At 42.2% G+C, this 17,773-nt stretch overlaps 1 protein-coding gene across 2 annotated transcripts in view; it reads right to left on the bottom strand.

Moving 5' to 3' along the window:
• Positions 1-7,902: 7,902 nt before the first annotated feature.
• TYSND1 (trypsin like peroxisomal matrix peptidase 1) overlaps positions 7,903-17,773 on the bottom strand; it is a 36,620-nt gene continuing 26,749 nt past the window's right edge. Inside the window, exons 4-5 of one of the 2 annotated variants that reach the window (XM_077454422.1) lie at positions 15,732-15,956; positions 7,903-11,002 (exon numbers count right to left, since the gene is read on the bottom strand). In XM_077454422.1, coding sequence (XP_077310548.1) covers positions 15,739-15,956 — 218 coding nt within the window. In that variant the 3' untranslated portion in view covers positions 7,903-11,002; positions 15,732-15,738. Of the gene's footprint in view, positions 15,957-17,773 lie in introns of both variants that reach the window. The other variant, XM_077454421.1, reaches the window with a different exon arrangement.

Raw genomic sequence — 17,773 nt, forward strand, 5'->3', positions numbered from 1 at the left:
CTGCACTTGAGCAACAGTTTATTCCGTATCTACAGCTTCTGCATTCGGGTTGCCATAGAAACTAGATATTATCTTAACCCTTTGAAAGACAATGAGGCACCACCTTACCAATTTCCATGAATTACATTTTCACTTTGCAGTGAAATTCTATAGATGTTCTCTGTCTTGCACACTTGAAAACAATAATATATGCACACTTTGATTAGATGAGAGACAGCCATTGTTACCTACTCCGAGTTGCTAATAATAGGGATGAAAACCATTGTACACAGCAAAACACAGAGAAAGGGCTACTGTCAGGGTGATCTCCCCAAATGGATCCTGTTTCCCTTTTTAGAATAATAATTACCTCACTTGGAAAAAAAAAAAAAATATATATATATATATGTATGTACACAAACTATATATACGCACATGTCTCCTGTACGTTGTTTTATTTGTATTACTAATTAATTACTAATTAATTGAATACCAATGTATTCCTTTTTTTTTTATGGTGTGCCACTATCTAATGTACTAAAGAGAAGCAAAGCAGGTGTGCCATCTGGTGGTAGATTTGATAAATGCAGAAACTGATTTTAAAACATATTCTGGGGAATTCATTTACGTTGGTTTGCTTGTGCCAGTTCCCTTTAAAACTATCTGTGCCTAATTGAGGCAAGTATTTGTGGCAGCTTTGGTGACATTACAAATACAGGTGACAAAATCAGTTAGTTATTACTTCCGCCACTTTTACGAACCTGTCGCTATTAACCACTACAATACAGGGAACTTTTGCCCCCCTTCCTTCCCAGACCAATTTTCAGCTTTCATCGCTCTCGCATTTTCAATGACAATTGTGCAGTAATGCTACACTGTACTCAAATAAATTTTTATCATTTTGTTCACACAAATAGAGCTTTCTTTTGGTGGTATTTATTCACGACTCAGTTTTTTATTTTTTGCGATATAAGCGAAAAAAAGTGCGGAAATGTGAAAAAAAAAAAAACAATATTTTCTTCTTACTATTTTAAAAGAAATCCAATAAAATCGAATTTTGTCATAAATTTAAGCCAAAATGTATTCTGCTACATGTTTTTGGTAAAAAAAAAATCTAAGTATAATAATTGGTTTGTGTGATCACGGACATATGTACGCAAATGATCATGTACAGATGTGTGCAGGTGATCACGGACATATGTGTGCAGATAATCATTGGGACATGTGATTTTAGTGGGGCATATGTGGGGGACATTTGTTTTTATTATTTGGGGACATGTGTGTTAACACTAGAATGGTGATCGTTGAGTAAAAAGCTGTAAAAAAAAAAAAAAAAAAGGCTCATATTCACTGATCACCAGCTGGCTGCAACGATCTGCTCTCCTCTCCTCAGCGACAACTTCTGTGTGAGGAGAGCCGATTGGCTAGCAACCGGCTGTTTGTTTACATCACATGACAGCTGTGATTGGACAATCACAGAGCCCTCCTGCCAATCGGAGATGCGCTGTGTCCGGGTAACACGAGCACATCGGGATTGTGCCACTGCGTGGGCACGCACACGATCCCCCTCCTTCTGAAGGACATTCCTGAACGTCCATTCAGAAGGAGAGAGCTCCCACTGGGCCGTATATGTACATTGGCCAGGTGGGAAGTAGTTAAGCTAAAATCAAAACTTTTTTTTGATTTTGGATAGAGTGGAGAGGGATTAGAATGCTTGTGAGCAGAGGCGTAGCTTGAAGCTTGTGGGTCCGGATGCAAAAGTTGACCTGGGTCCCCTCCCCCCATTACTTACAACGTGTGTGAAGATACATCCACAGTACGCCAAGATACTCAAAGTGGCTTAAGAGGATTGAGTTCCTCTTTACATCAGAGGACAGGGATAACTGCTGGAGAATCAGAGGACAGGGACCCCTGGCAGGTGACTTGGCAGAGCTCCTTTCCCATCCCAGCACTGTATACAGCACCCCCCCACACACACACACACTACACCGGGCTGAAATCACATTCCTTTACACACAGTCTTTCAGTCTTCACAGGGTGTATTTGGCTTTTGTTTCCCTTCTAACCTGTGAAATCCCCTGGTCGGTAAGGCAGTGTAGTTGCAGTGGGCAGATACACCCTGTGCAGATCGTGGCTGACTGGCTGTGTTGTAAAGGAATGTGATTCCAGCCCTGCGGAGTACGAACAGTATAGAGTGCTGTAATAGGAAAGGAGCTCAAAAGCCGGGCACAGCATGCAGGGTGGAGGGGGTGGTCAGGGAGCTTTGGGGGGGGGGAGCAACTTAGATCTGGCATTGCAAAGCCATGTGACATAAAATATGGAGCCTGCAGCCCTTCAGGGGCCCCCTGAGGAGGTGTTAAGGGATTGCTTTAGCAATTTCTGAAGGTTTCTCTCAGTGTTGGTGGCAGGTGTTGAGGGAAGGTCACCTCCCAGAGGTGTCTTTTCCCCAGTTGTCAGGGAAGTGGGGTAAGCAGACATCCCCTGGGTTGGGGGGGTACAGAGAATTCCAACTGGTGACTAGGAGACACCGAGCAGTGCGGGACCAGGGACATCGGTCCCATTGTGGCTACAGGATGACACTCTCCTCCTCTTGCCTCGATGAGCTTGGTTGCTATTCCATGTTGTTACCAACACACACACACACACACACACACACACACACACACACACACACACACTTCCCCACCCTGGGCTGTTCTCACCTCATGCTCCACACGTGCTTCTCTCCATTCAGGAAATGGCTCACAGCTTCTCTACAGCCAATGGGAACAGAGGGGTGTGGACTGTGTAAGGGAAAGTAGAAGCCCAGTACTGGAGCGTGGCTGTGGGGCCCTAGGGCAGATTGGAGCTGGATTTTGTGGAGAATATGATAATATGACAGGGAGGCTGTAGGGGTCCCCTGCCCCTGGAGCTAGGGGCGGGGTTGCAATTGTAACCCCTGCCACTCCTTATAATATATGCCCATGCTTGTGAGTTTTTATTGCCATCTGTGCCCCTGTTAGGGAGTTTCACCCTCTATTTTTGTCCTCTTTACCATTATCAGTGAAAGAGAACATTCTGGGTTGTCCCCAGAAAAGTGATAGGGGGGGAATATTCCCTCCATTTGCAGGTATTTCCTCTCACTTCCTGTTTGGCTATGGGACAGGAAGTAAAGGAAAATCTCCCCAATAGCACAAAAATGGCAAAAATAAACCTTACGGGGGTTCTAACCCTCCCTTACTCTATCCAAAATGAAGAAAAAAAGTTTGGCCTATAATTCTACTTTACCAACTAGCCCACCAGATGCTGTTATTCTACAGTGGCAGGCCGGCTCTCCTGCACAAATTGACATAGCTGTACATTGGCCCTTTAAACAGCTCTAGTAGGCGCACAATTGCAGGCACGAGAGCCAGAACGGGGATGTATGTGTGTAAACACACACATCCCCATTCTGTCAGGAGAGGAGAGACAGATTGTCTGTTCCTACTAGCTAGGAACAGCGATCTGGCTCCTCCTCTAGTCAGTCACATCCCCCCACAGTTAGCAACACTCACAAGGGAACACATTTAACCCCTTGATTGCCCTCTAGTGTTAATCCCTTTCCTGCCAGTGACATTTACACATTTACACAGTAGTCAGTGCATTTTTATAGCTCTGATCGCTGTATATATGTATATTAATGGTCCCAAAAAATGTGTCAAAAGTGTCCGACCTGTCCGCCGCAATGTCGCAAGTATAATAAAAATGCCATAAACATAGCCGTTATCTTGTAGACGCTATAACTTTTGCACAAACCAATCAATATATGCTTATTGGGATTTTTTTTTCAAAAAATTTGTAGAAGAATATATATTGGCCTAAACTGAGGAAGAAATGTGTTTTTTTTTTTAATATATTTTTTGGGTGATATTTGTTGTTATAGCAAAAAGTTAAATATATAGCTTTTTTCAAAATTGTCGCTCTTTTTGTGTTTATATCGCAAAAAATAAAACGCAGAGGTGATCAAATACCACCAAAAGAAAGCTCTATTGGTGAGAATAAAAAGGACGTCAATTTTGATTGGGTACAGCATCGCACGACCGCGCAATTGTCAGTTGCAACGCAGTGTCGTATAGCAAAAAATGGCCTGGTCATTAAGGGCGCAAATCCTTCTGGGGCTGAAGTGGTTAAGCCAAGCCCATATATGTGAAATGACAAGCTGACAGGGATGAAGTTCCCATGGCTGCAGCACTTGTTGGGTGGGTGGAGTCTGATGGATAACAAAGTAGTTCCCCATCAGGTTAACCTTGCTTTTGACTGGCAGCGGACTGTAGTGGGTGGATTTGACTGAATAGTGGCTATGGGTCTGTCCGCTACTGTGCTCTGTAAATAAAAAGGAAAGCAGATCCGATGGGGCACTAGTCTCTCAGCTGCCAATCAGGGAATCCCCTCCAGTATTAAACCTCTCAGGCACGTGCTTGTCTATGTTACCGGTGCAGTGGCCAAGGACAGAGCACACAGAGGAAGGAATCAATTAATAATTTTTTAGTGTTTTTCATTTTATTGTTTAACACGTGGGTACCCAACCCACGGGCCGGTAGCGGTTCGTGGCCAGTTAGGAACCGGGCTGCACACACATGGGAACGAAGAACTGCTGGAGCACTAGGAGGCTCACCTTTTTTTTTTGCTTTGTGCAAACTTTATTTTAAAGGTGTACACAAGATACACTTCATTCATAGAAATGAACAGCAGCAGAATGAGCTGCTGTACATTACCATGTGATTTGGCAGGGTGCTCTGCAATTAAATGCAGCATGTCTGCATTTTATCGCAGCAACCTGCAGCACAGCCTAGGCTGTTTTGCATTGTAAATGGCATACATAGGAAAAAAAATTCACAGAGTTGTGAATTTCTAAGATATTTATATCACATAACATAGGCATACTTAGAACTACACCTCAGAACACATTTAGCTACTCCTCCCGTGTATGACATGTAGTTTGGGCCCGAATTCTTTGTGGCAGACATGACACCCCACTACCAGTACCTGGCCTGGGACGCTGGGCTTGATTTACTAAAACTGGAGGGTGCAAAATCTGGTGCAGCTCTGCATAAAAACCAATCAGCTTCCAGGTTTGTCAAAGCTTAATAGAACAAGCTGAATTTAGAAGCTGATTGGCTACCATGCACAGCTGCATCAGATTTTTTACTCTTCAGTTTTAGTAAATCAACCCCACTGTGACAGATGTTGATGGTCCACTGGGGACATCGGCAGATGTTTATTTTGCAATGAGACACTATAACAGATGTTGATGTACACTTGGACACTGTGAAAGATAGTGCTTGGTGATGGGTTTACAGATGGTTGCATTGTGTGGGATCTGATAGTATCAGTAGCCACACACAGCTCCCTAACAGGCTGCAGTGATCCACTCCCTCTCCTCAGTGAGCTCTGTGAGCGAGAAGAGGGAGCACATGATTCTGTTTACAGTGTGTGATGGCTGTGATTAGACACAGCCATCACATGATCAGGAGGGCCAATCAGAGAGCTCCGATCTGTGATGTACTGTGTCTGAGGGACACAGGTGCCAGAGAGATCTTTTGATGTGCACCCCAGCGGGTGCCTGGGAGGCCATCTAGACACCCTCCCAGAACTGGAGAGCTGCGCAGTAGCTTTCTTTTGGCTTTAGAGCAGCCAGGAAGCAGTTAAAGATTACAATAGACTTTTGAGTCCTAAAGAAGTGGATATCTCCCAGGAAACTTGTAGATTTTGGTTCTCATTTGGCATTTACATTGTATTGTTTAGTATGGTCCCTTATAATGAAAAGCATGCTTGGATGTCTTTATGGAACAGTTCTACATTTTGAAAAAAGGTAACACTTTGTGGTAAGTTACTATTGGAGGTATTTTTTAAAGTCTCCTTTATTCGGTTTGGTGTATTGCATGTACCCAACAACAGTTTTTCTTGTTTGTCCCTGGAATATGAAATAAAAGAAGTTTTGTTTTTTGTCTGCAAAAAGCTTAAGACACGCCTACTCTATCCAAAATAAAAGAAAACACCACACAACTGACACACATTGGCTTTAGTTATATTTTAAAGTAGCAGATTTATTTTATTGCAAATAATCTGTGTCTTGTGGCTTTTCCATGGAGTCTCCGAGCTGCTATGCCAGATGCAGGAGATGGGATTCTGTGCGATCTCTTGGCTTCTAACTTCACGCCCCAGAGGTCCTAGACTTTCCACATCGCACATTATATGTTATTAGTCTCCTATGTTTGGAAAACTGGCAGAGCCATCATTACACAGAACAGTGTAGCTCCTTGCAGTCTTGTCTTGTGTTTCACCTCTTCATTTGGTGACAGTTGTATTTATTTTTTTAATAAGGGATGGCATAAAAATAAATAAAAAAAAAAAACGAAGAAGGGGAAGAGTAAGAGAGAAGAGAATTAGCAGGAAACAGAACTATCAGGCCTTTTGCACACAAGGCCACCCAGCTTCTGTGCATCCCTGCAGGTATTTTAGTGCATCCAGGAAGAACGGGTGAATCATCAAAATCCACGGCAAGATGCAGGTGAACCGGTTGAATAATGTATAGAGTTGTACTGGCGTTTTAGGGCCCTGCCTGCTTGGATCTGTATGGTCATAGGCTGCTCAGAAATCAAGAGAATGTTTAGGAAAAATACATTAATATCAAACCATTGTCTTCTTTGTAAATGCATTTACATTTTCTGTGTGCGCTTTACGATGAGGTAGGGAAAGGTAATCTTAAAGAAAAGAGGAGGAAGAAAAGTGACATAGAAGAAACGTATACTCTGTTTTCCATATATGGTGATTCTGCACTTGCTGATAAACATGCTAGGATGCTGGCCAATGGATGTTCGCTGACACCTGCTGATTGTCTAGGAGAGAGGCTGGAAAGAGCACTGTATGTAATGGCCTGAACAGCAAGGGGTAAATCTTCCAGGGGTCAAGTGGTTAATGAATGGAATCTTTATAGAATAGCCATACCAAAATTGAAAAAGAAACCTCCACTGACAGAATATGGAGTCTAGCATGCCGACCTCTACTCCTAATGCCCATCTGTCATGTTTTTTCCTGTGGCTTCTATACTTTCTGAGATACTGAAACTGGAATTAGTATGCATTTTCTTAGAGTTCAGCTTAAAGTGGTTGTAAAGGCAGAAAGTTTTTTTTTAGCCCATGTCTATCCAGCAATGTTGCAGGAGTGTCTCATCTGCCCAGGACTCCCCTCCTCATTGGTTGACACAGCAGAGTGGCGCCACTGGCACCTGCTGCTGTCAAAGTCAGAAAAGCAATGGGGAGAGAAAGGGGCAGGGCCAGCTGGTGCCCCATCTCTGAATGGACACAGGGAGTCGTGACTCGGCTCGGTGCCCCCATAGGAAGCAGCTTGCTGTGGGGACACTCAACAGGGGGGAGGGGCCAGGAGAGCAGAAGAGGGACCCGAGAAGAAGGATCTGGGCTGCCCTGTGCAAATCCACTGCACAGAGCAAGTAAGTATGAAGGAAAAAAATAAAGATATTTTACAATCACTTCAAAAAATAAATACTGATCTGCAAAAACACATTTTGTAACAATTTTTCTTTAAGCTTTTAGCCATTTTCCTTTTAGCAATTGTTACCCCCTAAACAGCAGACTCAAAGATGGAAGGTCAGTACTTTGAACTAATCAGACTGTTGTATGCACATGTGCAGACAAGGAACAGAAAGAAGGAACAGAGAAGAGAGATTACTTCATCAGTCTAATGCTGCCATTTTTTACTGCCCTGTCACAGGTTGGGGGGCAGAGAATTGTCGAACCTTCTTCAAAAAAAAGTCACCCACGTGGCTGTGCTGTTTTGTTAACAGAGATTTAGCCCTACCAAATACATAAAACATTTCCACAAAAAATCCTGTAAGCTGGATATAAAGTACCAAACCAAGCAGCACATGAAAAACAAAACTTGAAATAGTATAAAAGCACTTTACACTTTATTGAATGACAAGATACAAAATATCTTAAATTTAAAACCTCAGCCAAAAAATATCTTTGCCCTGTGGGAACAGACTGATATATTAAAGCACTGTTTCTAGAGCCAATCTCTGCCTGGATGTCAGCATCAAGTGCAGGCAGTCAGTAAACGCCAACATGTTTCATCTACCTTTGCTTGAACTTTATCAATGTCTAAATCTCAAGACTGGCTGCACAGAATCACATATCCTTTGGCAGGTAAAACAGCTCCCATACACATCATGTATTTTGCTATTCACCTGGAATATAAAACACAACTCTAGTGGGAAAATAATTATTTGATCCCCTGCAGATTTTGTAAGTTAGTTCACTTACAAAGAAATTAAGGGTCTATAACTTATCAAAGCTGTATTTTAAGATGATAGACAGAATATCAACCAAAAATCCAGAAAAAAAAACCCCACACATGATACAAATGTTATTTTACTCACTGAACTGCAACTCAATTTATAAGTATTTGATCAACAAGATAAACACGACTTAATACTTGGTGGAGAAACTCTTGTTGGCAAGCATAGAGGTAAGACATTTCTGGTTGTTGGTTACCAGGTTAGCAAACATCTCAAGAGGGATTTTGGGCCACTCTTCTTTACAGACCTGTAAATCCTTAAGGTTTCTTTTTTGTCGCTTGACAACTCGAAGTTTCAGCTCCCTCCATAAATTTTCTATGGTATTAAGGTCTGGAGACTGGCTAGGCCACTCCATGACCTTACATAATAATGTGCTTCTTCTTGAGCCACACCTTTGTTACTGGATGTTCTGAGTTATTGTCATGCTGGAAGACTCATCCACAACTCATCTTCAGTGTTCTGAGGGCAGAAGGTTCTCATCCAAGATTTTACAATACATGGCCCCATCCATTGGCCGATCAATGCCCCAAATTCAGCCTGTACCTTTAGCAGAGAAACAGACCCAAAGCATAATGTTTCCACCTTGGTGCGCGACTGTAAGGATGGTGTTCTTGGGGTCAAAGTCAGAATTTTTCTTCCTCCAAACATAATGAGTTGAGTTAATGCCAAAAGAGCTCAGTTTTGGTCCCATCAGACCACAGCACTTTCTACCAATCCTTCTCTGAATCATTTAAATGTTCATTGACAAACTTAAGACGGGACCTTGCCGGCACTGCAGGATTTCAATTCATGGCGGCATATTGTGTTACTAATGGTTTGTTTGGTGACTGTGGACCCAACTGCCTTGAGATCATTCACAAGCTCCTCCTGTGAAGTTCTGGGCTGATCCCTCACTTTTCTCATGATCATCCTAACCCCATGAGGCGAAATCTTGCATGGAGCTCCAGACAGAAGGTGATTGATGTTTTTTTTTTTTTTTTCTGCCATTTGCAAATAATTGCTCCACCAGTTGTCTCCTTCTCACCAAGCTTCTTGTCAATAGTCTTGTAGCCCATTCCAGCCTTGTGCAGTTCTACAATCTTGTCCCTGACATCCTTTTGTCTTACCCATGATGAGGAGGTGTCGTTAGGATCACCTTCCTAAATTGACATGACTAATCTGTGTACCACATACTGTAGCAGCCAGAATAATTGTTGGTTGGCAGGGGATCAAATACTTATTTTACTCACTGCAACTGAATTTATAACATTTGTATTGTGTTTTTTCTGTTTTTTTTTTGGTTGATATTCTGTCTCTATCATTTAAAATACATCTATGATAACAATTATAGATTCTTCATTTCTTTCTTTGCAAATGGGCAAACTTAGAAAATCTGCAAGGGATAAAATAAATTATTTTCCCTACTGTAAACAGCAAGTACATTTTTATTTTTTATTAGCCAAATATTCAGTACATGACTCACCTACTGCAAGTTATATTATTTATTATTAGTAGCAACATCTTTATAACATCCAATTATTCAGTGATTTGCAAATTGTATATTCAGTCCCTGCCTTAAAAAAGGAGCTTACAATCTAGAGCAGTGGTCTCCAAACTGCAGCCCTTTGCTTGCCTTTATCCAGCCCTTGTAGGACTATTCCTCTTACCAGTATGAGGCAGTATTCATCCCAACAGTTGGACGTAATTCCTCCCAACACCAAGAATGCGGCACAATTCCTCCTGCTAATACCAATGATGGAGTACCATTGCTCTCACCAATATCAATTATGAGACAAGATTTCTCCCCCTACTTTCTACAGATGCTGTTTTATTTTTACTCCCACTGATCACCAAACCAGAGGCATTAGTTACATGCTAAGCTATATGACTGGGGCATTTTCTACTCCCAATGGCCTCAGTCCGCCCCCAATGTCTGAAGGCCAGTAAACTGGCACTTTGTTTAGAAAGCCTGGAGACCCCGATCTAAAGCCCCCCTCTCACATAACCAGGAAACATAGAAACTCCATGGAGATAGTGTCTTCACCAGGATTCGAACCGAGGACCCCTTTGTTGCAATGCAGAAGTGCTATAATCTATCACATAACATGAGTGATTGTATAAAAAAAAAATAAAAAAAAAAACTTTTACATACAAATTCTGATAATCCCTTTGTCAGAGACCACACCCTAATTTTCACCTTATTTATCTTATATAGATAAGAATAATTTATACCCTAGAAGAGGAAAAAAAATAAAAAAAGGTAATTCAGTACATTGTTCAATTACCATAGAGGAACCAACTACTGCTCCGGCATGATCAGTGGGGTTTCACACATTACACATTGTTCAAATAAATAATTGCTAAACAATGTCGAATGGGTTGCATTTTAATATTTCCAACGGTGCTCTGATTTTCTATAAACATTTCCAGATGAGAAAAAAAACTGTCAGCAATCAGACTCCTAATGCTTCCCATTATTTTTAGCAACAGAGGCAAAGCATTATACAGACCACCTCTTTGGTTCTTCGGTGTTTAGAAGCAAGTTACAGTCAAGTGAAACCTTGGGCAGTCTGTAACAAATAATTGCTCAGCATTTAAAAGCTTCATCTAACCTTTATTGTGCAGAGAAATAAAATTGGGCACGAAGTTGCGTAGGTGTGTTAGAATTTCTGATCATATGGAAACAAATAGACCTCATATATGGATCACCTGCAAGAAGAAGTAATGTCTTTATGTCCCTCCTGGCAACCAATTTCTTTCTTTCTAGATTGTGAAATCAAAAAGGAAAATTGTATTTCAAGCTATGGCTTAAATATAAAATGTATTTTCCCCCTACTTAAGACCTAACTCCATATTTAATGACCCTTTAACACCTTAGGGTTAGTCGTTTCCCACATGGTACCAGCCCACTGCTGGTACCATGTGACTGTTGTGGCCAATCACAGCAGATCATATGAGAGTTGTACACAATGAAAGATTTTGATTCATGCCTTTCCTTGAGTACTGTTGTGATGAGCTCTGCGATTGGTCACAGTCATCACATGGTATAATCACAGCCCATCTGTACTATGTGATTAACTGTGGCCAATCATAATAGTAAATACTGAATGAGTAGCTTTCATTCAGAAAACATGGTTGCTTATAACTTTAAAATGCACAGTTAGAAGCAATCAGTGTGTAAAAAAAAAAAAAAAAAAAATCCTCATTACCTCCCCAGAGAAGTACAGTGTTACTAAGGTAACATTGTATTGCTCTGGTCACTGTATGTAATAATTTTTTTTTTTCAATTATTTTAAAAAACCGTTGTCAGTGTCGTTGATCACCGCCACACCAGTGCCATCATATGATGACAGTATGTAAAACTTTTTTTTTTAAATCTATTTTTGTTATTCTGTTTTAAACAAATAAAATAAAATTGTGACAAAAAAAATTACAACTTTAAAAAAACTCGCTCTGCTTCTTACTAAATACCTTGGACTGTCTTCTTTCCAAAAAGGGGTAATTTGGGGGAGTATTTGTACTGTCCTGACATTTTTGTGCCTCAAGCAATGAGACAGGCAAGTCAGTACATCAGGACTGATTTTCAGATATACTGTATATATAGTTTGTGAACTTTATACCTTTCCTAAATCTTAAATAATATACACTGATGTTATTTTCACCAAAGAAATTTAGTAGTATACATGTTGGCTTAAATTTCTGAAGATTAATGGCAATATTTTATAACAAAACAAAAAAATAACATGTTTGTTTTTCAAAATTTTCTGCAAAAAAATAAAAATATAAAACGATGAATAAAAATAAAACATTCTACATTTTTATAAAAAAAAAAAAAATTTTCACACAAATAATTTGTGTACAATGTTGCAAGACTGCACAATTGTCAAAGTGTGAAAATTGGCCTGGGCAGGAAGGGAGTGAAAGTGTCCAGTAACAAAGTGGTTGTATATCCTTACATATACCCAGTGAAGCGAGTGCACAGATTTGAAACAAATCTTCCAACGCAAGTTGTACCCGTTTATCTGCAGTTTCTGTTCTCTACATCCAAAGTCCAGAATTTATAAAGCTTGTCTGAGCCGTCTGAAAAAAGGGGGTGGAGGGCTGAAGCTACACTCTGCAGAGCTCAGTGAGGGGAGCTTTGAGAGCTGATTGAAAGAAAAGTGCCACACACACACACAGCTCACAGGAAGAGCCAAGGCTGTCAATCAGCTAGAGGTCCCTCCCCTGTCACCTTTTTTTCTCTTGGGGTCAGAAAAACTTGTCAGAAGGGATTCATGCTGATAGCAGAGGAACGAGGCAGCAAACAATGACACTTATTGCTCTTAATTGAGACAAGTACACACTATAGAGATAGATATGCTTTGTTCATAATTCATGTCTGAGGTTTATACCCACTTTAAATAGTTTGAGCCAAGTTGGCCCAAACAAACAGTTTACCGCACTAAAAAGGTACGCTTGCTGGGCATTCTGTATTACCTGTATGTTATGTATGTAGCCTCTGCTACATACAGTATATAGCACTGTGTTCTGGCAGTGCGATGAGAACTTCCTGTCCTGCTCCCGGGAACAAAATCATGTCAGACTAAGTGCTGCTCAGCCATTCACGGAAAGCCATGAATAAATACAAAGCTTCCTCTGATTAGCTCAGGCAGAGTTTGTGATGTCATCTGCCTGCCTCAGCCAATCAGCGGAAGCACTGTGATCATTCACAGATTACAAAGGTTTCTGTGAATGGCTGAACAGTGCTCAGCTTGACTCAATTTAATTTCCAGCAGAGGGACAGGAAGTTCTCACTCCACTGTCAGAACACAGTGCTGTATACTGTAGGTGGCTGAGGCTACATACAGTTAAGACAGTGTGAATAGCGAGAACACCAGTTCAGTAAATAGTTTGTTTGGGCCAGCTATTGAAAAGGGACATCAAACATTTAAAAATGGAGGCTGTTAAGTGACTTATACAGCTCAGCTCCCCAACTTGTATGGTAAAGAAGAAGACTTTAAAAAGAGATACTAAAGTCTTTGTTTGTTTTTGGTTTTTTTAAACAAAAAAAAAAAAAAAAACACATGCTATTTTGGGCTATTTTTTAACCGTGTCAAAAACATTGATTTTTTAGCGCAATTTTATGAAGGCATATGTTATACTTACCTGCTCTGCTCAGTGGTTTTGCACAGAGTAGCCCAGATCCTCCTCTTCTCGGGTCCCTTGCCAGCTCTCCTCGTCCCTCTCTCCTGCTGAGTGCCCCCACAGCAAGCAGCTTGCTATGGGGGCACCCGAGCCAAGCCGCTGCTATGCATATTCATTCAGATGCGGAGACGTGGCTCAGGCCCCGCCCTCTCTCCTCATCGGCTCCCACTTTGATTGACAACAGCGGGAGCCAATGTTGCCTGCTGTGTGTCTCAGCCCATCGGGAGAGAGAGTCCCAGACAGCCGAGTCTCGTGCAACATCTCTGGACGAGATGGGGCTCAGGCAAGTATTATGCAGGGTGCTGCATACAGAAGGCATTTAAATTTTAAAGTGTTTGTTAACTCACAAAAGTGGGTTGTTATACAGCATAATGCTTGTGCGGTGTCCCCTGTAGGCTATGCCCTTCCCCCTATATGCTGACCACGATATATATCAGGGCTGCTGAGCCCTGACACCGCCGTTGTTAGCATATGTACCTCCATCAGCTGCAGCCCCGCTCTCTGTCTCCTGTGTCCCCTCTGACTGTCTGCTCGTGTCAGAACCACCCCCCCCCCCCCCTCCTCTCCTCTGCCCTCTGTCTCTCCTCCCCGGTTGACATCAGTGGCAGTGCTCGGCCCCACCCACTGGAACTGTCAGCCAGGCAGAGGAGAGGAGAAAGGAGGCAACCGATTGCAGGAAGACAGTGTGTTATTAGTACAGATAAGCATATTTATGATATAACACAGACGCAGGTGAACTTATCGTTTTAATACAGAGGAGGTGGGAGCTTTTTATACAAGTGGCTTAAGAACTACTTTAATGTTTGTAATGCATTAAGAAAAAAAATCTTCTGCCTTTAGAACCACTTTAAGTCTGCCTGATTCACTATATACAGCAGCACTTCCTCCAAGGGCACATTTTATGCGTGTTTTGGGCATGCTAACCATTGAATCCTATATGACGTGTATTCATGAAAGTGCATTAAAAATGCGGCAAGCAGGGCTGTTTTTTTTTAATTTTAACCACTTGCTTACTGTCCACTTAAACCCCAATCCTATCCAGACCAATTTTCAGCTTTCAGCGCTAATGCACTTTGAATGACAATTATGTGGTCATGCTTCACTGCTATAAAGATTTCTTTTGGTGGTATTTGATCACCTCTGCGATTTTTATTTTTTGTTAACAAAAAAAATAAATGTAAAAAGACAGAATTTTTATTTTGTAATAAAATTTTAAAAACAGGTCATTTTTGTTCGTCATTGATGTACGCTAATGAGGCGGCACTGATGGGCACGACAGGTGGCAGTGATAGGCAACACTTCTAGGTGGCACTGATTGGCACCACTGGTGTGCATTGATAGGTGGCACTTGTGGGCACTGTCAGGTGACAAAGATGAGGCATAATTACCTCTTCGGACCGATGTCCCTTTCAGAAGAGCCGGTGATGGGGTTTTTTTTCCTCCTCCGCTGTCAGCGTGAGGAGAAAAAAAAAAACGATCACGAGCTTTTGTTTTGATCATGTGATCATTTGTCATTGGCTGACAGCAGATCACATGGTAAGGGGCCGAGACCGGCCCCTTACTCGGATCGGTGATCACCCGAGTCTCATTGACTCGGTGATCACCACATGCGCAGGGAGTGTGCACAGGGGAGACCGTCAGGGAATTCAGGTCTGCGCTGTGGCCGTCATTCGGCTATAGCGTGGATGTTAAGAAGTTAACCGCACGGCTTAATGCACAGGTCTAAATGGAGACTAAGGCTAGAGTCACAAAAGTAATTTTAGATCTTGCAATAGTTTTACTACAATTGTTTGGATTCCATTGCTTGATTTGCAACAAACTGCTGTTTCATCGCATGACTACATCAAATCAGTCACATCACATGTATTTTTCCCTCTTTTTAAATCGCAACCATGAGTAGTCCAATGTAGTTCCTTCTTCCTCCGTTTTGTGCAATTAGAAGTATAGAAAATTATCAAGTATACCTTTCCTCTTTTTAAAAACGATCAATTGCCAGAACACAAGTTATCTTATAATCAGATCTTCTCACATGGACTTGCCTAAAGCAGGCCAAATCACTTTTGTGCAGGGACGGGCAGCTGAATTCTGATCAGTGTGTGGCCATCCCTGCTCAGTAGAAGTCCATAATTTCATTTACTTCTGTTGAAGGAGCATGTTGGAAAATGAATACAATGTCCTTTTTCTGTACAATCCCTTTGTGGCACGGATCGTGTGAAAGGTATTAATTACATGTATGCAGTCCAAATGTACTTACAAGGGAATCATAACTTGCTCTTGAAAACATTTTCAGGAGACCTCTGTAGTCGCCACACATCTTGCACTGCAAGACCAGCCTTATTAAGCTCTCCGAAGCTCCGCAAATCCCCAAATTGCACATATCTGTCTAGTGCTGCTTGAAGAATGGTAACAGGGACACTGAAGTTTAAATGGGGGTATGTTGCCCCTGTATTGTTATCCCTTGTGTTACTAGCAACAATCCCTAAAATAAAGAAAACATAAAAAAAATAATAAAAACACAAAATATATAAATTCACCCAGGCTATACGGAGTAAATACAGAACACTGCTTCAAGTGGCTATAAAAGCTAAAAAAAATTAAATAAAATAAAAATTACCTTAATGCATTCCTTGCATTAGGGTAAAAAATGTTTAGGCATCAGTATCACCCCCTCCTTTTACTTACCTGAGCCCTCATTCAACCCTGCACTGCGCCCATCTGCAGTTCATCTCTTGTCTCACTTCCTGGTCTCACAGGTTTTGCTGAGGCAGTGGCAACCTTTAGCTCCTGCCCCTGCCAATCAAAGCCTGTGACCTATTAACAGAATTTAAGGCAGGTTTTCTGATTCTCGGAGGGGACTTTAATGTTAGCCCAGACCTTTTGCTTGACACCGCCAGCACCCGACCCTCGCACTCCCATGCTTTTTTCAAACATTTTCGCAAATCACTTCAGGCACATCTCCTACTTGATACCTGGAGGATTTTACACCCCTCCGGACGTGACTTTAGTTACTACTCGACCGTCCATGACATGTACACCAGTATAAATCATATTTACGTCGACCGTCCCACGCTTGAGCTCCTGCAGAATGCATCCATTGGCAGCATCACTCTATTGGACCATGCTCCGGTTGGAGTGACCATTATGCTACCGTCTAGATTCTGCAGTGGTTACTAAGGTGTCAGAGGTAATTTCCCACTATTGCAGGGAAAACTCTTCAGAAGACCTAAGCACGGGAATGATTTGGGAAGGCCACAAGGCGGTAATCAGGGGAGAATTAATATCTTTGGGCTCCAAACTCAAGAAAATGTGCCAAGCTGATTTTACCAGGGTTCTGACTGCCTTACAGGCAGCAGAACTCTCCCATAAGCAAAGGGGGGGGGGCCTGCGGCAAAGCAGAAGCTTCTTGAGTTGCGGGAACTGTTTTCGCACTTACTAGACCGCCATACCCGTAAACAGGTCAGGCACCTTTCGCACAAAATATTATGAGCATGGCAACAAATGTGGCCGCATGCTTGCTAGGGCCCTCCGCAAGAAGCATGCTCAATCCTACAAAAAATTGTCTCAGGGTTTCAGGAATTTTATACCCAACTTTATAATCTATCCCCGGCTTCGCCCTCAGACGCCCAGCCTCCCAAGTCTGTTGCCATTCAGGAATATCTTATGTCGGCGGGAGTCCCTCCACTAAGTGCGGAACAATGCGTCGACCTGGAGCGGCCAATTTCTCCGGAGGAGATAGCGCTAACGGTGAAGTCCCTAACCAAGGGCAAGAGTCCAGGTCCAGATGGTTACTCTGGCTCCTACTACAAAACTTTCCTGCCTCTCCTAGCACCACATATGTGTACCTACTTTAACTCCGTAGCGGAGGGGAGCCCTATTCCAACCGAAAACGCTCATGGTGCACATTACGGTACTGCCGAAAGAGGGCAAGGACCCTACCATCCCCCAAAGCTATCGCCCTATATCCCTCCTTAACGTCAATATTAAAATCCTAGCAAAAGTCCTGGAAAACAGACTTGGGAGTCTCATGCCCCATGTTATCCACCCAGACCAAACAGGGTTTATTCAAGGGAGGGAAGCGAGAGATGACTCCATCAGAGCTATTCAACTTATACACTGGGCTTGCACCAGCCCCAATCCTAAACCTTGCATCGTTCTTTCTACCGACGCCGAAAAGGCATTTGACCACGTCGACTGGACATATTTACGGGCGGTATTGGAAGCTCAGGGGCTCGGGACACGTATGTTGTCCTCAATTATGGCCTTGTACTCTACTCCATGTGCACAGGTAAAAGTGAA

This window comes from Lithobates pipiens, unplaced genomic scaffold (assembly GCF_037356315.1).
Source record: "Lithobates pipiens isolate NorthernLeopardFrog02 unplaced genomic scaffold, aLitPip1_a1.2 Scaffold_25, whole genome shotgun sequence".
Lineage (NCBI taxonomy): Eukaryota > Metazoa > Chordata > Amphibia > Anura > Ranidae > Lithobates > Lithobates pipiens.